The sequence below is a fragment of the Rhynchophorus ferrugineus genome, unplaced genomic scaffold, assembly GCF_030347505.1.
Source record: "Rhynchophorus ferrugineus isolate W39M unplaced genomic scaffold, kcgeb_rfMv2 rfM1, whole genome shotgun sequence".
Classification (NCBI taxonomy): domain Eukaryota; kingdom Metazoa; phylum Arthropoda; class Insecta; order Coleoptera; family Curculionidae; genus Rhynchophorus; species Rhynchophorus ferrugineus.
The window spans coordinates 95,840,472-95,863,068 of record NW_027472580.1 but is presented as its reverse complement, the minus strand read 5'-3'; the positions used below and the strand labels follow the sequence as shown (position 1 = coordinate 95,863,068).

Below are 22,597 nucleotides of genomic sequence, written 5' to 3'. Positions count from 1 at the left end.
GTGAAAAGGTCATAATAAAATATCGAAAACATTTTAATATAATTCCCTGAAAAATTAAGAAAAACCGGAAACTAACTGGTAAAATTTTGATATTTTATTGGATGTCAAGTAATACCGAGCATTGTTTTGAAAATAAAAGGGTATTTTTATTAAAACTACTAGACTTTTAAACTAAACTCTAATTTGTTATGAAATGTTGACACCTGTCACTTAAAGGTTAAAATCGCTAGGTTAAGTTAGTTAAGGAAAACGTATTAGGTGGCGCCATCCATATCAGTTCCAAGACTTATAATTTAGAGATATAGTTATGTGTAATGTAGGTTATCTATGTCAACTGTATAATCAAACAAAATAGTAATTATAATTTAATCTGTGAATTTAGTGTCATAAAAATGAGGATTAAATTATCACAAATTAAAAATATCACAAATTAAAAGATATGAGAACGATACGATCCTATTTAAATCACAATTCTATATTTAGAATCACTTGCTCAAAAGAAATTGATCTACTGATGTTTTGAAGTTATCCACAGTAGACCTATGTTTACTATTCAATCCAATAAAAAAATAATCATCATTCAAGTTGTTTTTCCATTCATCACAGTCGATCTAAAAAGAAAAACCTCGGAATGTTAATTGTTCTTTCACCAATGGCAAATGTACGTACCTTGTTCAATTTTGGTATCAAATACAGAACTATTTCTACTGAAACGCCAGAGTATGGATTCAAACTCTTCAGAAACACAATATCCGGCCCTAATTCTGACTCATTCGATACAACATCAAGTTCATTTTGTAGCAATTCCACATTTTTAAAAGGTTTCCTTTTACAAAAAGCGACAAGTTTATTGCGCAAAATCTAAGACAATTCAAAAATTATAAAAATCATTATTAACACCCAATTAATGGTAAACACTACCAGAGTCAGTGCCTGATTGCTGATGTTGGTATCATTTTTATGTTCGCCGACTACGGAAAATAGCGAGTTTAATTCCTCTTCAGAGCATTTCAAATTGGACAACACGTGGTAGAGAACTAGCAAGTAACTTTCGTACAGTTCAGGTGTATTCTTCACTTTATCCAATAGCTCTTCAATATCTGTTTATAAAAAAATGAAAAACAAAATTTGTAAATAGCAAAACGTGTACGTTTGTGCACCCAGTTTATAGACAACCACCAAAACATTGTAGAGAGTTTTAGCAGTGACTTCTTTTAATTTACCTTCATACTTTATAGGAATTTTGAGCATCGCTAAATAAGTGTACAATAAAATTTGTCTAACTGCAATATTTCCTCTCTTAAATTTAGCTTCCTTTGACAATATCAAAAAAATTGAATCCTTTAACTTTTTCTTGACCCGATCGTGGATTTTTATATTGCGGAAAAACAAAGCCAGCGCTTGAGCACATCGTAACTGTTTCGTAACATTCTATAAAAGCAACATGCTTCAGTGAATCTGAATAATGCACTTCATGTGCGTGTTACCTGCGAACTGGAGATACAATTGTTTGTTATTTTTTCAATATAACTGTTCAACATATCCAAGTAAGCATCGAACGCATTCTTTCGTTTCGAATAACTGTGATTACGAACAGTTTTAGTCATTATATTTAAACAGGTTATTTTTAATTGAGAACAGCTGGAATAAAATGTATGTAAATGTATTAGTAACGGTGATTATTCCATTCTATTTAAGATACCTTTCCAGATTTAAATATATGCTGAGCACTATATCAATTATTTTGAAATAACCTTCATTGTAATAGTGTTCGTCCATTCCCTTAACAAAATATTTCAGAGTTTCCTTGTTAGAGATACAAAACTGTATCAGTTCGTTGTTGACATCAAAATCTACACTGTGTAAGAACTCTGATGTTGACACAAAGTTTGAAAAGTATCTCAGAGCTTCTTCACTCAGATTAGTATCATGTTTCCTTAGAGGATTCAAACAATCAAAAGCCAACGACATCACACAAGGTTTTAAATATCGTTTAAACAAGGCAACGCTAACGCCATCATGCGGATGTTTTTCCCATAACTTTTCAACTAAAGCACTATAATCAGCTGATTCCAAGTTGCCTAAAAAACAATCTTCCATCTCTATACCATATTATTCATATATTTAATTTAATCACCTTTATTCAATACATAAAAAAGGCCCTCAGTACATATATCTACATCATCAGTATCCAAAATTATGTTTTTCCATTTTTCCGCCATATCTTTATAAAACTGTCCGCCATTCAACCAAGTCACCTCGAATCTATAATGAGAACATCGTAAAACATCCAAAGCACAGCACACTTGATGTTTGTTAAAATATTCAGGATTCTGAGCTATGTCCACGATCTTCTGACAAGTTTTGGTGGGATAATCAAAACACATGAGCTTCCCCATCAATTCTAGAAAACTATTTAACATATTCCTATACGCAACATAACTGGTAGCATTGAGATGATCAGACAAATATTTATTCATATCCTGATCTGCCTGAGCATGATCCAGCCTTGTCTCAGCGAGATAATATAGACAAGGGTTGAATAGTTCAACATATATAGCGAGTTTAACATGTGAACTAAAGCGCTCATCTTTCAACCACGCCAGGTAAGTATATTCACTATCGTCTCTTATGGCGTCGTGAAAGTACTTCATGTAACATTCAAAATCGTTATTATTTTGGGCACTAAGCCATATCAGTTTATATATAGCTTCTTCTCTAATTAATTGAACATCTTGAGAATTATCATCAGCCATGGCTCTAAAACATAATATTTCTGTATATACACATATATTTAGTATATATATATATATATATATATATATATATATATATATATATATATATATATATATATATATATATATATATATATATATATATATATACCTAAAACTTTCTATTCGTTAAATAACCTAATAGAGAATGGTGAATGCGCCAGTAGCTAAACACTATTTTATATCAACAAAACAAGCTCTTGACAGATTATTAAAAGACGTGAAAACAAACGGAAATAATCCGTTTACACACACACACCTGGTTTATATAACTAAACATATTGTTTGTCAACAGTGCTTATATATATTTGATAGTTTTACATTGTGCAATACAGTGCGATTTTCCCCGAAAAACTTGTTTGCAACGTTGCCAATATATTTCGAGAGTATTAATATATAAATTAGAGAAGATTAAAGATATAATGCGAATGTAATGATGTAATTGATGATGTGTAATTTGTATGATATATATAAAATACATAAAACGAAGGACATCTTTTAAGGATGGTCTTTTCTATGTAAGGAGATATAAAAAAAGATTATAGATATCATCATATATAATTAGTTGTTTCTTTCATTTGTATAAGTATTTTCTTCTATAATAATTTCGTCTATGTTTACTAGTTTCTTTCAGGTTCATAAATATAGCCCTCATATATATCTTGTTTAAATAGGTGCATAAATAATTGCTCATATCCTGATTGGCATGGTAGCATGGTATTAACTAGTTAGGATTATATTATAATATAATTAGCAACAAAAAAGCGTTAAAGGTACTAACCATAGCAATTTTTTATTCGTACAAGCTATTTATATTTATTCGTACGACTAATGTCACATGTCTATTATTTTGAAAACCATAGCTAAGCTAAGTAAGATAGAAAATGTATGGGTATGAACCCTTTTTAAGCACTGATATTTGAGGATTACTCTCACTAATAATATTGATTATGTACAATGCGCTTTATGTTGTTGTGCCCTCTAATTGCGGACATTTATTTAAATAATTATTTCTTATTATCTATCCTTTATTAACAGATAAACAGACTAAATAAAACCAAGAATTTATATGAATCAAGCCTTTTATTAATATTTCTTTTTGATATTGGGGTACAGTTACAAAACGGTGCTTACAATTTTATTCGTGGATAAAAATGCATAAAATTGTACACAGAATACTTTTGGACAGTCTTCTCTAGGTGCGAAAAATCGAGTAGATACAAAACAGCGGAATAATATCGTTCTATATTAATCACTCATTTCTTGGTGAGACTATCCACCAACTGTTTGAAGGCAATGCAGCCATCGGCATTGGCTTCTTTGTAGCCCGGAGCCTTTGCTTTGATGTTGTTGTACCATCTGGTGACGTTCTTATATGGCGACAAGTCGTACTCGACCACGTCGAAGGTGGAAACGGTGGCTACCAGAGCCAGATCGGCGATGGTTAAGTTGCTACCGGCGGCGAAATCTTGTCCTTCCAGGAAGGTATCCAGAAATTTAAAAGCGTCGTTGATTTTCTCCAACTTGGCGGGATCGTAGGAACTTCCCATAAAGAAAACTGGATAATAGTAGTCGGCAAAACGGGCATAGAGAGTGCCGATATCAAAATACAGCCTTTGGTCGACAAGAGCGCGCTTCTTAGCATCCTTGGGGTACAGGGAGTCATCTTTGCCATAAGCGTTCACCAAGTAGCCCATAATAGCACGACTCTCCCACAAGGAGAACCCATTATCATCAATGGTAGGAATGGTATGTTGTGGGTTAATCTATAAGCATGGAAAAAAATTTGTTAACAATGTGATTTCATTAAATCGACTTAATATAGTAATTAGACGCACTTATCAACCACTATATTGTCCTGACTTCTCGTTCTTCCAAACAGGAAGTGAGTATTAACTTTACTATCACCAAATCAACTCATAACGATTTCCGCATCTCTGATTCAAAAGAAACAACCACAAAAACTTTATAAAACGCAACCCAACATACATCAACTTCTAAAAAAATTTATTTGAAAAAATGTTTTGATTATATCTGTGAAAGTCGTAGATAACTAAGTTAAAAATAACAAAGGCGTGAAACGAACTGAAAACATACCTTTAAAAATTCTGGGGTCAAATGTTCTCCGGCTTGAAGGTTGGTGAGTTTCAGATTCAAATCCAAACCCAGGGCCTTGGCGGTGAGAAGTACAGATCTGCAGGGGGCTGATCCGGGTAAGTAATAGAAATCGATAGTCATGATGCTAGATCTGAAAACGAAATAAAATCGTTGGCGTCCGGTAGTCTTATTTTGGCGATCGTTTCGGGAAAGGAGGCCGTGGGAGTTTCGGATGAGAGTAAAGAAAAATCGGGAGCTCGCTAGATAGCCAACTAAGATTATATAGGCGTCGGCTTACCAGAGCGTATATTTTCAGTGGATATACAGACTGACACCGCCTGAGCCCAACAAACTTTAAAATACCGGCCGGTATATCGAAACTTGTTTTTATACGAAACCCCTCCAGTCGCATTCCATTATGGTTGACATCACAGCAACTATTTTACACTTGTACTACTTTTAGTACATTGGTTTGAATGTTAGTACATTTTTGATTTTTAGTGTCACAAATTATAAACAACACTTAACACCAATAATAATAATGTAATATAAATAACTATATTGTTATACACCTAATTTAAGATCAGAATGACTTTAACTTATCACAGTGTAACCATTTATTATATGTTGTGTTCTTAAAAAATAACAACTTCATAAAATATAAAATCCTATACATGAATGTCACACATATAAAACATGACATTTGTAATAAAAATGTATACATATAATTACACTGCTGATTTCGTGTTTATTAATTTAAGTCCTGAAAGTAGTTGAGATTTATTCTAAACTGTTTTAAAATCTGAGGGTTTTTATCGCATTATTTTGTACTAGATCTAGTACAACTTTCAATAAGAACGACCTTGGAACCAAACCAATCATCAATTTGTTCTTATTACACCACCACCAAATACGAAATTATGCCTAGTCACTGCGGCGACTTTGCTTTAACTATTAAACAAGATGTTATATTATATTACAAAATAATTTATTCGGAAATATAAGACTTTTTAAGAAATTATGAATCCCTCTTCCACCTTCCGGCTGGTAGTTAACCGCCAAGGTATTTTCATGGTTGGCCGAGCGAGACCTTGCCCTGTAACGCTATTTTCTTAATTAAATGAAAAAAATATTGTTTGTGTTGGAAAATGACCTGTTTACGCCTATTGAAAACCTACGAATCGATCAAACTTTATAGACTGGATGCCTACGTTACCTACATTCTTTTTTATCAATAACCAAAACAAAAGCAAACAACTATTTTTCACCTCTGCATATTTATTTCTAATATCTATTTAATTTACATGTAAATATGAACACTGTGTTATTATATTTTTTATATTCAACGTTTTATTTTAATAAATATAACAAGTATATCTCCATTATTATTATTCCTTAAAAATTTTAAATTGTATTAAATATAAATAAAAATATCCTACAAAGAAAACCTACATATATAAAACAACTTGATATTAATATGTATTTTTATAACCACAATTAATTTTAATAGATGCATAATGGATTTATATTTTATATGTATTTATTCCCTGATATAATTTATATTTAGTACTCTTTGTAAAATGAAGCCAATGAGTTATCACAAGCATGGCTAAGGTCAGTTCGAAAAATTGTTTGATAAGATCACGTCATATTCCTAGAAATATATCCTTTAAACATCAAAGTTATTTACATTACTTTTACTAAGGATATTAACTATTTCATAATGTGTTCCAGAAAATCTATTATCGTATATTTGGTTGCATAGATAAACAGAAATAATTTTTTAGATATATAGTTCGTTTTTAATTTAATTCATCCAATAAAAAATTGATATAAATTTGTCTTTTCACTGATAGAAAACTGTAATATCAGGTTCTATATATTATTCAAATACCGAATCAATTATAAGAATCTTAGTCCACCTTTCTCACTTCCTATAACAGATGACACTCTATAAGTCGATTACAGATATCTGTGTAAACGATAATTTCAAAATCAACAAAGTTATGGTTTACTAAAATTAAATAATTAATAATATTCAAGTAAATTATTGTTATGTATTTATTTATTTTGATCCATAACACACATAAAAATAAAACTTACTCTTGAATAATAAAGAAAACTGTAATATCATTTGATTATAGTTATTATAGATGGGACCACCGACGAAAATATAGCAATCTTAGTTTCTATTTCATGTTCTCCGGGATAGATGGCTCCACGTCAAATGAGTATAGTTATCTTTATCTTAAAGATTTGGAATTATGTTAAATAATATTTTTCCTATTGTCAATATTTAGAAAAAAACTAATATTTATAGTCACCGGGTGGTAGTAAATAAGGCTACACGAATTTTCTTATAACCTAAATTTGGCAGCAGGTTTTTTTTGAAAAGCACTCCGTTGACGCATGAAAATTGTGATAACGTCACATGCCCGGTTACGTATTCTCATTCACATAGTTCTTAAGCCGTTCCGTCGATAAACAGTAGTTCAAGTCGTCCGCAGTCACCTTGAAAAAAAGTAGTGATAATAAAGCTAAATAGCACTACTTTTTCTTTCAAGACTTCATTCTTACAGAGATCCATAAGACATGGCATCGAGAAACACTTTGACTATGTTGAGCGCCAGTGGCTTCGGAAAAATGCTCGCCAGGAGGGCCTTCTCCACCTCCAGGGCTGTGGCGGCCAAGCAAATGACCGTAAGGTAAAGCTGCCTTTTGTTTTACATTCACTTTCATTCATGGTATAACCTAAGTTTCAATATGCGTCGAAAAAAACCCTTTGCCAGACGTAAGTGGGTTTAATTTCCGATATTTTTTTAGAGATGCCTTGAATCAAGCTATTGACGAAGAAATGGAAAGGGATGAGCGAGTTTTCATTTTGGGTGAAGAAGTCGCTCAGTATGATGGTGCTTACAAGGTTACCAGAGGACTATGGAAGAAATATGGTGACAAAAGGGTCATTGATACTCCCATCTCCGAAATGGGATTCACAGGTGAGAAAACCATATATATTTAGTATAAAAATAAATTTCAAAAATGTCGAAACGCTGGACATCTGGAATTAGGGCATTAATTTCAAAATGACATAAAAAACGGTGCTTAATTATGGAATAGGAATAATAAAATATCAAATGTTATTTTCACATTGATTATATAATAACACAGTGTAAACAGAATGTCAGGGATGTATTACTTAATTTTTAATATTTTATTTATATCCTGACGCGGTATAAATACCTTCAATTTTTGTAGAAAAAAATACAAAGTAGAAAAACTGAAAACAAAAATGATGTTCACCATTCAACAATTGTTTTCAATATTTGCTTATACTTTTATCAAAAAAATACGTGCTTAAGAAGATACGGCGAATATTAAACGCCACCTTCTGACAATATTGATCATACATCTTACATATTTTTCCAGTCTTAAACAGATAATATAACCTATTTTGAAGAATAAATCTCCTCTAAGTTATATCTAATGAGACTTAATTCATAACAATCTATTTTAATGTGTAACTGTTGTTTTATTGTTAAGTATTTGTGAATACAGTAATTTTTAAACTCATATATTAATATAATTTCTTTAATATATGTTTTATAAAATTCGATTTTAAATAAACCGTCCCTGGAAGATCATTGGCCTTTATAATAAGAATAACAAAGCGATATCATGGCAACTATAAAGCGGAGTTTTATGATGGCGCTCTAGATGTATAATTGTTGATCACTGTTTTATTCTGTCAATGTCAAATTGACAATTATGTCATTATTCCGTTTACCGTTTAATTTAATTGAAAAATCTGTTTTCAGATTTTTGTTAAGTAATAGTTTAGACTAGGCGTCCAATAACAAATTAAATAACACAAATAATAATGTTATTACAATTATTTTTTTACTAGATAAAAACAATCACTATCACAATACCGAGTTAACAAACTTGTTATTATTTTTAATAACGTTACACATACGTTTATTATCTATATTTACATTTAAAGCTATCAGGTCGTGTTTATATTTTTTACATATATTATATATTTAAATGGTTTGTAGTTCATGTCTCTGGCTTTTTATCTACCCTAATTATTTTTAGGCCCGCTATCTAGTCGAAAAATATTTTTCAAAATATCAACAAAATTAAGAATAATAAGCCGGCTTTATCATTTCCTATTAATTGACTTGTTTTTCTCTTTTTTTGGAAATGTGCTTACATTTTTGGACAAAATTAGAATAAGGAAGATAACTGGTCTAAAGAAAAACATCTTTAAAAAAATAATTTCTAAAATTAATTTTATTTGTTATCGTCGACTTACCACGTTTTAATTGAGTGATCTATATGAATATGAAAATGATGTTTTACTATCATAGACTAATTAACGTGTATCAAATATATGGGGATTAGAGATTTAACAAAAATCGGACACCAATTGCAAAAAAGATTGTTCCCATGTATTGGACAGTATTGTGGTAACAGTTAATCTAAATGCGGGTTCCTTTTGTATTTAGCAGGAATTTCAGCGTATTTCCTTACGATCTTTAACTTCAATGTCAAATTTATTTTTTTTTTACCTAACTTAAAATCTCGTACAAATTAAAAAGGCTCCACAATTTTGTGATAAAAAATGTAGGTGGCTCGTCATTAATATTTTAAGGTTATGTTGTTGACACATGTCCAATATTTCAACATGACGTTTGACAGATAATTTTTATCATAATTTACAGAGATTTAATTTAATACAATTTAAAAATAACCAATTAAACTGGGCCTCACAAAATGGTTTTGTCTGGAACTAAAATATATGGTTTTTAACTCAGTACCTTTAGCGTGTCAATTTTGGACATTTGATGTTTTGCATTGAAGTTAGGTTAGGTTACAGAGAAGTTTGAGAAATAGAACTTTTTTTCATTCAATTCATTTTGAGAAATCTCAGAGATATTCGTCAAAGCGTCTTTGGAAATAATTAATTTGTTTATTATTTATACAACTATAACTATTTGTTTACATTTTATAGTTCTGTTTATATAGTAATTTATACATCTCATTTATTATTATAAATGACAAAAATTTTAAGCGCTTTAAAAGTTAAGTTACACCTAATAATACGCTTGAAGTAGATAAAATCGTGTTGTATATTTTGGAACGGCTCCAGGGTATCAAATGATGAGTTCATATACTTTTGTATACAAATTTCACATGTTTTTTCACTGTTGATGAAAATAGTTCGTTTCGAATAAACGTTCGTTTATTATAATGACTTAAATTCTTATTTTGGTCACTTGTTTGTGGTTACAATTGGTGAGAGAGATTATAATTGACATTATAAATATAATGTTATAACAAATAAGAGAAATTATAATTAATTATTTGATAAAACAGGATATCTTTTGATGGATGTGAATATGAATTATACTAGTGTCAAATCAGCTATTTAAGATAACGTTTGCTACGTCTGTTAACTTCGTATTGTCATCTTCAGGTCTTGCTGCTGGTGCAGCCATGGCCGGTTTACGACCCATTTGCGAGTTCATGACCTTCAATTTCGCTATGCAATCCATCGATCAAATCATCAACTCAGCCGGTAAAACATTTTACATGTCCGCTGGTAGAGTTAATGTACCCATTGTATTCCGGTATGTACACCGCGGAATCCAAATTCATCAACTTCTCACGAATCATATTTTTTCATAGTGGTCCCAACGGCGCTGCTTCCGGTGTCGCTGCACAACATTCTCAATGTTTCGGTGCCTGGTACGCCCACTGTCCAGGATTGAAAGTAAGCCTTTTAATAAACCCCCTCAACATAGCATCAAAACAGTATTTTTACAACAGGTACTGTCGCCATACTCCTCAGAAGACCACAAGGGTCTCCTGAAGACCGCCATCAGAGATCCCGATCCAGTGGTGTGTCTCGAGAACGAAATCTTATACGGTACTGCTTTCCCCATGTCGGACGAAGCCCTCGAGAAAGACTTCCTCATCCCCATCGGAAAAGCCAAAATCGAAAAGCCTGGTAAGATCTAGCGTGGTACTAGGGTAGAATGTTGTTTAATGAGAATCGTATTAAAGGTAAACACATCACAATCACTGCCCACTCTAAAGCAGTCGAGACGGCTCTCGAAGGCGCTAAACTATTGGCTGGTGAAGGTATTGAAGCAGAAGTTATCAATTTAAGGTAATTTTTTTTCTATCTAGTCTAGCGTTCTTGGAAATATTTCTATGTATAATTTCACCAATCTGGTAAAAATATTATACAAAAATAATACATGGGAGTCCATGTATATTACCACAAGTCCAAGCTTCACTTGGACCATTAGAAAAGGAAATAAAATCCATAGATAATCTGAGATCTACCCATGATAGGATCTAGTATCAATTATCTAGTTATCAATCCTAATTCTATTCAAACTTAACTAAATATTATTAAAATATGAAGAAATTAGATTTTGCCCATCGTCATTTCTTGGCAAGTAGTTTTGTTTAGTTGGGGTTATCAATTTTTTGAAAAAAAAAACGTCTTAAAATAAAACATTTTTTCAAATTTAATAATTTAGTATCTTGAATATGTACTGAGTGTTGTTACAAAGCCCTACGATTTCATTTGAAGTTTCTGTTTTCTTTTTCTCGTCACTTCAAAATCATTATCTTATGAAAATTAAAAATGAATAGAATTTCAATAAGAAATATTTTTTAGCATTTAATAAGTTATTATATATAGTTTTAAAAAACAATGTCATTATTCAACAGTATCTTTCTCTGAAAGTTCTTATTGACCAAAAATAAATCATCCATCGGAATATCTAATTTGTCTTATGTGTCTGTAGCCTTTTTTCCATATTTCAAAATAATTTCAGAATAATTGATAATTGAATAATAATTTATTCGGTAATTTAGTATTTTATTCGTAATAAAAAGATCATTAAAATCTTATTAATTTTCTTTGTTCTAATTGGTTTCTTCAACTATCCATAATAATATAGACAGCCGGTATAGTTACAGCATTTTTTCCCGTTATTTTCTAACTTTGTTAAATATATTTCTCATTTGACTTGTATAATGTAGATACATTTCAACGACTTTCTAATCCTACTTATCAATTAGCTTTGCTACTGCTCATATTATTATTGGACAATTATCACATAAACTAATTAAATCATTTACATATTACCGGCCAATTAAGTAAATGATTGTCAATGACTAGAAAAATGGTTATATTTTCACTTTATGTAGCGATAAATAGTTCGGTAATTGGATTTTTTATATATTTATTTTAGGCAAATTTGTTCAAGTTTCACATTTAATTCGCTAATTCAAAGATGGCGCTGTATACAGACTTGGGATTTCACATTAAAATAAAAATAAGCACTTGAATTAAATTTGTGAAAATATATGTTTCTCTAATTACTTAAGCTGCTCCTTCCCCTAACATATTTATTATAACCCAAATAGATCTTTGAGACCTCTGGATATGGAGTCCATCACCAAGTCTGTAGCCAAGACCAACCACTTGCTTTCCGTTGAACAAGGATGGCCAACTTGCGGTATCGGCGCTGAAATTTTAGCCCGACTGATGGAAAGCGAGATCTTCTATCACCTGGACCAACCTGCCGTCAGATTAACTGGTAATAACCCGTTCGTATCTCCCTAAGATGGCTAGTTGTACTATTCGAATTGTTCCAGGTGCCGATATCCCCATGCCATATACCAAGAGTTTGGAAGCCGCCGCTATTCCTCGCCCCGAAGACGTCGTCGACGCCGTGAAACGACTCCTCAAGGTCAAATGAGACACCCATCCCGACACAGTTCCTTTAACAACTCACGAATACAGCACGATACAATAAGGGTCCCATAATTTGTCCAGACAATACGATATATTTTATTATTTTTTTAATACTGTTGTTTTTTTAATCTACATGTAAATCACGGTGTCCCGACACTTTCTTTTTGTTGATCGATTTTGTAAAAAGGTTTATCTGTTTTATATATTTATTTTAAAAACTGTACAAAATAGGGAAATATATATTTGTTCTGTTATAATTGGCTTTTTGCTTCGATGTATCTAATTTTTTTTCAGGTTCACCTAGTCTACAGGTTACTATTAACCCTCCGACAACGTTAACACGTCTTCCGATGATCTTTTCTCGAAAACGACCTAAGAATTAATCAAGTCGCTATGAAATTGATTAAAAGTTAGTGATTCTTACTACCCGAGACCCTCCACAAAATGAACGGTTATAAATAAATACTAAACCTAAATTCGATGAAAAGCTATCCAGAGAGCTTGCTCTAGTTAATTTGCTCCTCCGCCAATTGATGGTAAATATCCAGTAAATCATTTGTTTATTTTTTACATTCATTTCAAAAACTGTAATATTAGTTATCACTTCTATGCACTGCTTTCTTCTGTAGGTTTAACCACTTTCGCCAACTGTTTTATTCTTAACTTTTAGTTTCTCTTTTATATGAAAATCCTAAACTACAGAGAAACTATGTTCCTAAATACTGGAAATTGTAAGCAAAAAAATAATTTAAAAAGTCACCTAATTTGTATAATACGTCATATCCGTATGATCTCTACCATAATCGATTGGCGATTCTTGAAGATGGTCGAAGAACTTACTACGTCGTTGCAAACTTAAAAAAAAAATCAGAAACGCCGACTATCTAAGGCCCTGTAGATAATGTGTGATAATAATAAAAAGGAAATGTATGTAAACAACCCAGATTGTTTACTCCATGAGATCCTCCGCCATTTCATCGTAAATATATGATAAAACGTTTATTTGTTTTATATAATTATTTCAAAAAAACTGTTCATAATAGGGAAATACATATTTGTTCTGTTATCATCAGTATTTGCATGAATGCGAGACTTTATTATCAGATTTGATCATTCTGAGACATTTCAAGCATACTTTGTTAATGATCAGCGCAAATCAAGTAATAGCTTTTGGTTAATGATGCTTTAATTGGCATTTAAAATTAGTATATTATTGCCATTATTTTCTTCCAAACTTGATATATATTTTTATTTGTTGCCGTTTAAATTTTTCATTCATTTTATTACTGGAAGTCATCATAAATGAAATTCATTTCACATCATCTGTGAATCTCTTTCCTTCGTTGATTCGTGATTAAACCTTTTCCGATTGTAATATTTTGGGAAGACTAAAACTAGAGCAGTAAATTTGTTTAAGCTATATATGTATATTTCTCCGGAGTGTTCATAGAATAAACTAGTAAAGACGCATATGAAGTGTTTGAAAGCGCTATAGTAGGCCTAAAATTCCTAGTTACCTAAAATCTTATAGTAAAAGCCACCTTATAGTAAAAAGTGGAGGTTTAAAAGATATAATTTTTAACTTTTTTTTTTTGGTGATGAAAGAAAGGTCATATTTGTGCTGAAAACTACTTTTATTCGAGTAATATATATTAAGAGCGTTATATATTTGTTAACATTATAAATTTGTACTATCTTATGTATTGCAATTATTGGAGATGCCTTACAAGAATGATTACAAAAATATGTAAAATATAATATAAATGCTTGTTAGTTAAAATATTCGCTTACAGTCTAAAACATTACACCAAAAAAATATTAGCATAACGCTAATCAAATATGTACTTTTAATATCTGTAAATATAAAATATATGTAATAAAAATAACACTTTTGTTACATAACATTTTGATAACAACATTAAATTATAAAACAAACAAAAAAGCGTTAAAATATGTGCGTGATCGAGGCCGCCTAATCCTATGAGAGTTCTCCAATGGGAGCGTTTTGAAGCCACAAGGTATGGAGGAAGTTATAAAGATTGTCACTCACCGATACCTTATATGGAGTAGGATTGAGATTTCTTTTGATATCAGGCCTTAGTATCTTCAATGAGTCTTCTACGTTCTTCCGAATCTCTTGCAGGTTTTTCAGGGGCTGACAGATGTTTCCTTTGTCGAAACATAGGACATGCAACTTAGTTACCTTGGATGGTTTCACGAAGGCTCGTTTCGATTCCTGGAAAGGATGCCTGCAAAGCACCTTTTGGTTAATCGAAGGAGCGTCTTCTTCACTTTTCTGCAATATGTCGATCAGAGCAAAACCCGCTTCACCAAACAATCTATAGGCATCTTTCTTTCCAGGTATCGTCACCTTTTCCACATCCTGACTTAATTTAATTTTCAACTGTCCATCTAGTTCCACCATCTTATAAACACATCCAAGAGCTGGTTGTTTTTGACAAGTAACTAAATGAGTCCCGATACCAAAGGAATCAATACAATGCCCTTGCTCATTCAAACTTAAAATTGTTTCTTCATTTATATCATTTGATGCCATAATCATCAGGCTGCTAAAATAAGGAATGCCATATTCTTCCTGGACTTTCTTAAAATATGTCCTTCCTACAACAGAAAGGTATGCCAAATCTCCACTGTCAAGTCGAATACCAACAGCTTTATATCCCAATTCATGCAGTGCTAATGCTGTAGCACAGAAATTGATGAGCCCACTTTTCTTAACATCATATGTATCCACCAGGGCCATGAAATTTTCAGGAAAAGCTAGCGCAAACGATACAAACGCCGCTAATTCACCATCATTAACTTCAGATAGAAGCACGCTAAAAATTGAGACAAGACGTTTCCTGAAATGTACTGCCAGCTCTAGTAAATTTTTTGGAAATCCTCCATTTTTAGGCTGCAGTTCTCTTGCTGTGAGCTCAGAAAAATCACTGAATGATGTTACATATGAATGAGCATGGGTTCCTTTAACAGGAATATTAAATAACTTGCCAGCCAGAACGTTACTGGTACCATCAAAGCCTCCAATATATGAATATTTGGAGGCAGAGAGCCCCCCATCAGGCCCTTGAGCTCTTCGAAGACCAAATTCAAATAACTTTAATTTACCTGCAGCCATCCTATACCTCGCAGCATTAGTAGCCATAAGACTAGCATAGTTAACCAGAGTCAGCAAAGTAGTTTCCAGTAATTGTGCAACAATGAGTGGTCCTTCTACTCTCAATAAAGGAACTCTGGGAAAAACAACTGTCCCTTCTTCTATAGCATACACTTTGATGTCTTTTGCAGTCAAAGATCCCAGATACTCATAGAATTCCGGTTCAATGCTTGCTGGTAAAATATGTTTAATATATTCAATATCACTGTGTGAGTAACAAAATTTCTCCAGGAACTTCAAACACTCTTCCAAGCCAGCGAAAATCGTAAATTCTCCATGGAATGGATTCTTGCGGAAAAATAAATCAAAGACTGCATTTGCCTCTGTTTTTCCAGCTTTCCAGTAAGCATAAGCCATTGTAATCTGATATAAATCGGTTAGAAGGGGTTGCACAATTCCGTTTTGACCCATTTTTTTCGCGTGAATCTGTTCACTCTTGTGATTTAAATCAGTCGACATATTTTTAATCTGATCTGATAACGGCGATAAGCGGAGCACGAATCAGGCTAAAAATACCGTAGACCTAACAGTTTAAAAATGAAATGACCGCGCAAACAGGAACTCGGCATTTTAAAATAGAAAACACATATATTGTGTTGACATTATTAAATTTACCCGAAGCGCTTATCAATGTCTTAGGGATTTACTAAGAAAAATAGGTTTGATCGATACTTTATGCAAGTTGGAAAGAGATAAAGCACAAAATCTTCTTTCTAGTTTGAGGCCATTGTCACAAAATACATTTAAACTATTAGCATTTGAGATTGCAATAAGATTGTAGATATTCTGAAGGGTGAAATTGACATTAAATAATTTCTAGTGACAGTAGTGATGGGTAAATAAGTAGTAATGTTTTGATCGATATATTAAATAATCTAAGAAATATTGTCGGAATACTAAACGTAATATTCGCTCAATTTAGCCATATTTTTAGCGATGTTAATTTAGTTTGTACAGAATACTTTTTTAATTCATCAATTCTAGAAATCTTGTATTTTGAACATATTACAATAATTTTGACATTTTAATTCAAACCAGAACATCTCTTTTACTATAACCGAATGATATTTGATCGCATCGATATTTTTTAATCCAACAACACTAATTAAGTTGCCTATTTGGATTTTAAGTCTGTTTAACATGTTACAAATCGTTACCTCTATTATTTATGAATAAGATCACTTAGTTTTAATTTCGAACTTTAAGTAAAACAATTCTAAAATGGCTCGACAACGAAAACATTTGTCAGCAGCAAATAAAGAAGGAAAAGGCCGATATAGTAGTAGTAGCGGTAGTAGTTCGTCGATTGCTAGGAGCCTGCAGGAGAATTATTTCTATTGGAGACAACTACTTTTAATTATAGTTATAGGTATCGCAGTAGTGTTTGGATATATAGGATATTTGGAAACTAGAGTAAATACACCCTTTGATAGTAAAAAGGTGATAAATGATATGATAAAAATTTCATTTACCAATGTTAAAAACAAATATTTGTTAGGTAGTTTCGAAAAGAGGATTGAGTGTTCCAGAGCTATTTTGGGGGTCTTACAGGCCCGGAACATACTTTGGTTTAAAAACTAGGGATCCATTTTCTTTAGTTACTGGTTTAATGTGGTATTTTCCTCATAGATTAGAAGTAGGTGGTGATGGCATAAGGTAAGTACATTTATTTTATCCTAAGGTTGATAAGGATGAATATTAAATTATTAGACATTGGTGTGAACAAGGGGATAATTTAAGTAAATATGGATGGTTACAACATGATGGTAATAACTTTGGCCTGCAAGAAATTCTTGATGGTCCTTTTATTTTAAACACATCATTTGTAAAAAGGGCAGGTGGTGATAATGGGGGAGAATGGACAGCTCGAATATCTGTGGATGTTCATGTGAGTATTATTAAAATATAGTAAACTAGTAGTTAAGACTGGTGATAATTTTAATTCAGCCCTCACACAAGGGAAAAGTTAATGTAAATGAACAAGTGTCCCTTATTTGGTATGCTGCATTGGATGAAGAAACCCAAAGCAATATAGCTCCCACCAATTTAGGTACTGATATTACCGGTATAAGGGGAGAAACATTATTATTAGGGCAATTTAATATGAAATTGTATCCCTACAAAAGTTCAGTTGATCATGAATCCTTCTTAAGTACTGTAGCTCCTGGGCTTAGCCACTTAAAAGAAACTGTGATATCTTCATTAAAAATTGCTCAAGACAATCCAACATCGCCTAAGAAATTAATTCTAGGTGGTGAATATATTCCTGTTGGAACAGAAAAGGTATTTTAAAACTTCCGAAATATTACTAAATGCCGAGTCATTCAGAAATATTCCAAATATGGCCAGAAATTTGCTGAGAATTTTAAATTTGGGTTAAATTTTTATTAATACAAGTTAATACTTTGAATTAGCTTATATTAATAAAATCTAAATATTAATAATAAATAAAATATATTAATAAAAATTACAGCTTCATCACTAAAGTTTTTTTGTAATACTCATTTTAAATATTTGAGAGGGTACTAGAGATATATTGTATATATGCTTCAATACTGAACATTTTTAATAACTGTTGATTTTTAAATGTTTTTTATAAATAATTAGGCGTGTAAGTAAGAGTTAACTTTGCTTTTAATGTTGTTGAAATATATCTTCATATCAATATTTTTTATTTTCATATTTTGGTATAAAAATTAGAATATCTAAAAAGAGTAAAAATCCAAACATATTTTCATACCCAGGATTTTTTTTTGATCGTCCAAGTAGTAAATATTTGAAATAAATACGTATTATCGACATTATAATATGATCGATATTCTTGCCGCTTTTAGCAACTATAACAAATATATACGTGGGATGGTCGATAAAGATGTGCTAAATGTTTACCCAAGATATGACTGGCCTGTCGATTTCTACATTCAAAAAAACTAAACCCTGGAGTTTTATTGAAATTATTAGCGTTTTATCTTATTGCCCTCTCATATATAATTTAGACATTTTAAATAGACATATATAGGTATATCCGTAGTAAAATTACAGCGTTTTCATTGTCTCGGCATTTAGTAGCATTAATAAAGTTAACAAAAAAAGTCTTCTAATGTATTTGTGTTGTAGAAAAAGACGAACTTCGTAGCAGTACAGCTCACAGCCAAGCTTCCATTTATCGTTGATGTAGCGTACGAATCTAAAAGTAATTTGAATATAAACGAAAAATTAATAGGAGATGTATATACAAAAACAATGGAGTGGCACCAAAACAGATTTAATCAGAGATTCGAGGCTACCTTCGGATTAAAATCGAAAGGCTATGAAAAACGGGAAATTTATTTCGCCCAAGCTGCGCTGAGTAATCTGGTCGGAGGCATAGGATACTTTTACGGGTGCTCGAAGGTGCAAAGCTATTACACCAGTGACCCCGTAAATTATTGGATGGCGCCGCTGTTCACTGCGGTGCCTTCCAGAAGCTTTTTCCCCAGAGGATTCCTTTGGGACGAGGGGTTCCACGGACTGCTGATTTGCCAGTGGGATTTGGACACGGAGTTGGACATCATGGGACACTGGTTCGATTTGATGAACGTGGAAGGGTGGATCCCTAGAGAACAAATCTTAGGAGTGGAGTCTTTGGCGAAGGTGCCCTCGGAATTTATAGTTCAGCGTAACACAAATGCTAACCCACCAACCTTCTTCCTTACACTGGACTATATATTAGATAGATACGAAGAGGACTTGTCCTATGAGAGATTTGCGTTGTTAGAAAGATTGTATCCAAGGCTACAGGTATTGTCATGATAAACAGTGTGATAGTGGCGTCAGGAAAACGTAAGGTAAAAGCAGTATAATTGGATCCAGGTGTACATATTTTGATTTTTTTGGTTTTGATTGTGAAATCAAGCATAATTGGTTGGTGAATTAATTGGGTTTCGCAATTTTAAGAGAGCATTTCATAAACAATGAAATAGACACTAAATTTTTTTTTAGTTTTCATATATTTGAAATTCATTTTTATTTTTAACGGTGATTTATTATCTCCACTTTCATCTTTTGGTGTAACAAGTAAGTTGAAAAGTCCCCGGCCTGACACATAGATGGCGCTACTAGAATTAAATCCATATGTTTTTTAATTAGCCCTAACGCTCAAAAGATGCGTGTATAAATTTGACAGCTGTCGGATCATTAGTTTGTGAATTATAGCATTTTGAGTGAAGCAACCATCAAGGATTGATATGCTAAGTTTAGACGTGGTGATATGAGCACCGAAGACTCTAGACGCAGTGGACGCCCAAAAGAGGTTGTTCCCGACGAAAACATTTAAAAAATCCACAAAATAATTTTGAATGACCTTAATTGAAATTGAATGAAATAGCAGACACTCTAAAGATATCAACTGAACGTGTACATTATATCATTCATGAATATTTGGGTATGCGAAAGCTCTGTGCAAAGTGAGTGCCGCGCGAGCTCACTTTTGACACATGTGACAATGGATGAAACATGGCTCCATAATTTCACTCCGAAGTCCAATTGACAGTCCTCTGAGTGGTCTGCACACGATGAACCCGATCCAAAGCGGGGGAAAATGCAACAGTTAACTGGCAAGGTTATGGCGTCTGTATTTTAGGATGCGCATGGAATAATTTTCATTGACTACCTTGAAAAAGGAAGGACCATCAGCAGCCACTATTACATAGCGTTATTGGACCGTTTGAAGGACGAAATCGCTGAAAAAACGGCCGCATTTGAAGAAAAGGAAAGTGCTGCTTCACCAAGACAATGCACCATGTCAAAAATCCATGAATTGGGCTTCGAATTACTTCCTCATCCACCGTATTGTTCAGATTTGGCCTCCAGCGACTATTTCCTGTTCTCAGATCTCAAAAGAATGCTCGCTGGGAAGAAATTTTCGTCGAATGAAGAGGCCTATTTTGAAACAAAGGAGAAATCGTACTACAAAAATGGTATCGAAAAGTTGGAGGGTCGCTATAATCAATGTATCACCCTTGAAGGGAATTATGTTGAATAAAAAAAACTAATTTTGCCAAAAAATGTGTTTTACTATGGTAGGCCGGGGACTTTTCAAATGACCTGTTATAATACAAATCATTTTTACTATGAATCCATTAAGTTCATTTTATTTAAATTTTGTTCCTCATTTTCATACTTATATCCATGTAATTTAATAAATACCGACACTTAAAATATCCACAATATTTGTCGTTCCTTCGGCAGCCAATGGTCCGAAGATGATGAAAGAAATAAACCTTGATACGACGCTTGGTGTTCCATCTTTAGGGATGAGCTGTATTTATCAGACCTGTATCTCTGATTCTAAGTTTCAAATATGATGGTTCTCAGTGGACATTAATGTTAATAAATCACACTGCTTTTATCGTGCGTTCTCCAATTGTTAGAGGAATTTGTTATAAGAACAGATATTTTCAGGCCTGGTACTATTGGTTCAACACAACACAAACTGGACCAGTCCCGGGCTCGTATAGATGGAGAGGGCGCAATCCCTTAGCACAGAGAGAATTGAATCCCAAAACTCTCACTTCTGGATTAGATGATTTCCCAAGGTCATTTGCAGATTTTACGTGATAGGTCAATGAATAAAACTGATATTTGTCTCACAGGGCTTCTCATCCTACCGACTTGGAAATGCACATCGATATATACTGTTGGATGGCGGTAGCGTCCAAAGCTATGGCGCGTCTAGGACTGCTATTGGGAAGATCCTCATATCTAAAGTATCAACAGACCGCTGATTATTTATTAAATAACGATATGATGGACAGACTGCATTGGTCTAACTTTTCGCAGAGGTACGAAGTTTGAATGGTAACGAACAGTTATGGATAATTTCGCTTCTTCTTATAGTTATGCAGATTATGGACTTCATACCGACGCGGTTAAGTTGGTACGTCCCAAACCGCTACCGCGGCAACAACATCAGAACCTGGAAATGACGAGAAAAGTACTGAAGCAGCCGGAGTACCGCTTAGTGGACACGACCTTCGGTTACGTCAACATTTTCCCGTTTCTACTGCAAATCCTGGACGCCGATTCGCCGAAACTCTCCAAGATATTAACTGACATCCGCGATCCAGACCTGTTGTGGAGCGATTACGGCCTCAGGTCGCTGGCCAAGACTTCCCCGCTGTACATGACGAGAAACACCGAGCACGATCCCCCCTACTGGCGGGGACAGGTGTGGATCAATATTAACTTCCTGGCCGTGCAGGCGTTGGCCCACTACTCGAAAATCAAGGGACCCAATCAGAGGCAGGCGCGGAGAGTGTACGGGGAGCTGCGATCCAACGTCATCAACAACGTCATTAGGCAGTACTACAGAACGGGGTATATATGGGAGCAGTACAGTGACAAGAGTGGCGAGGGCAGTGGTTGTAGACCATTCACCGGATGGTCAGCTTTAACTGTCTTGTTAATGAGCGAGCGTTTTTAACTTAGTTTCTTTATTAAGATAAATTTCAATAATTTCTTTCTATTTATACGCTTTTTATTATCTTTAGTTAGGTCCAGTAGGTAACATTGCCCAACAGAAAAAATAGACTGTTTGCTTTAGTTGTTCTTACTAATGTTGCCTTAAGAGAAATGAAAATAACAAAGACAATATTTTATTAGCTCTAGTTGTTCTGATATACAATAGATGAAAATTTGTCGCCTAAAATAATGATAATTATTAAATAGGTATGCTAACAACATTTAAAAGGTTATTGTTCTTTTATGTTGCATCTAATTGCATCT

General features: G+C 33.0%; 5 protein-coding genes across 7 annotated transcripts; 2 read left to right on the top strand and 3 right to left on the bottom strand.

The window, feature by feature from the left end:
- Positions 1-164: 164 nt before the first annotated feature.
- On the bottom strand, positions 165-3,113 carry LOC143193130 (uncharacterized). 2 transcript variants are annotated; one of them, XM_076399110.1, is made up of 8 exons: positions 2,890-3,113; positions 2,138-2,760; positions 1,703-2,081; positions 1,488-1,641; positions 1,224-1,431; positions 922-1,100; positions 670-861; positions 165-611 (listed from the first exon to the last, which is right to left on the bottom strand). In XM_076399110.1, exons 2-8 carry the CDS (start codon positions 2,754-2,756, stop codon positions 486-488), a joined length of 1,857 nt encoding a protein of 618 aa, XP_076255225.1. In that variant the 5' UTR covers positions 2,757-2,760; positions 2,890-3,113; the 3' UTR covers positions 165-485. The 2 variants fall into 2 exon arrangements, with proteins under 2 accessions (XP_076255225.1, XP_076255234.1); XM_076399119.1 differs by having other exon boundaries at positions 2,916-3,055.
- A 728-nt stretch (positions 3,114-3,841) lies between these two features.
- LOC143193243 (glutathione S-transferase D1) lies at positions 3,842-5,303 on the bottom strand. The gene is made up of 3 exons (XM_076399326.1): positions 5,173-5,303; positions 4,875-5,025; positions 3,842-4,543 (listed from the first exon to the last, which is right to left on the bottom strand). The coding sequence occupies exons 2-3, from the start codon at positions 5,013-5,015 to the stop codon at positions 4,034-4,036; spliced, it is 651 nt and encodes a 216-aa protein (XP_076255441.1). The 5' UTR covers positions 5,016-5,025; positions 5,173-5,303; the 3' UTR covers positions 3,842-4,033.
- Positions 5,304-7,190: 1,887 nt separating this feature from the next.
- Positions 7,191-12,911, top strand: Pdhb (Pyruvate dehydrogenase E1 beta subunit). 2 transcript variants are annotated; one of them, XM_076399241.1, is made up of 9 exons: positions 7,191-7,396; positions 7,454-7,579; positions 7,698-7,870; positions 10,354-10,507; positions 10,566-10,650; positions 10,707-10,887; positions 10,944-11,049; positions 12,324-12,496; positions 12,555-12,911. In XM_076399241.1, exons 2-9 carry the CDS (start codon positions 7,467-7,469, stop codon positions 12,656-12,658), a joined length of 1,089 nt encoding a protein of 362 aa, XP_076255356.1. In that variant the 5' UTR covers positions 7,191-7,396; positions 7,454-7,466; the 3' UTR covers positions 12,659-12,911. The 2 variants fall into 2 exon arrangements, with proteins under 2 accessions (XP_076255356.1, XP_076255365.1); XM_076399250.1 differs by having other exon boundaries at positions 7,258-7,396; positions 7,439-7,579.
- Positions 12,912-14,269: 1,358 nt separating this feature from the next.
- On the bottom strand, positions 14,270-16,633 carry LOC143201558 (nicotinate phosphoribosyltransferase). Its single transcript, XM_076412684.1, has one exon. It carries the CDS (start codon positions 16,289-16,291, stop codon positions 14,633-14,635), a length of 1,659 nt encoding a protein of 552 aa, XP_076268799.1. The 5' UTR covers positions 16,292-16,633; the 3' UTR covers positions 14,270-14,632.
- A 294-nt stretch (positions 16,634-16,927) lies between these two features.
- GCS1 (mannosyl-oligosaccharide glucosidase) lies at positions 16,928-22,337 on the top strand. Its single transcript, XM_076399060.1, has 8 exons — positions 16,928-17,272; positions 17,331-17,488; positions 17,543-17,720; positions 17,780-18,115; positions 18,950-19,612; positions 21,275-21,408; positions 21,466-21,654; positions 21,710-22,337. Exons 1-8 carry the CDS (start codon positions 17,054-17,056, stop codon positions 22,293-22,295), a joined length of 2,463 nt encoding a protein of 820 aa, XP_076255175.1. The 5' UTR covers positions 16,928-17,053; the 3' UTR covers positions 22,296-22,337.
- The last annotated feature ends 260 nt before the right edge of the window (positions 22,338-22,597 follow it).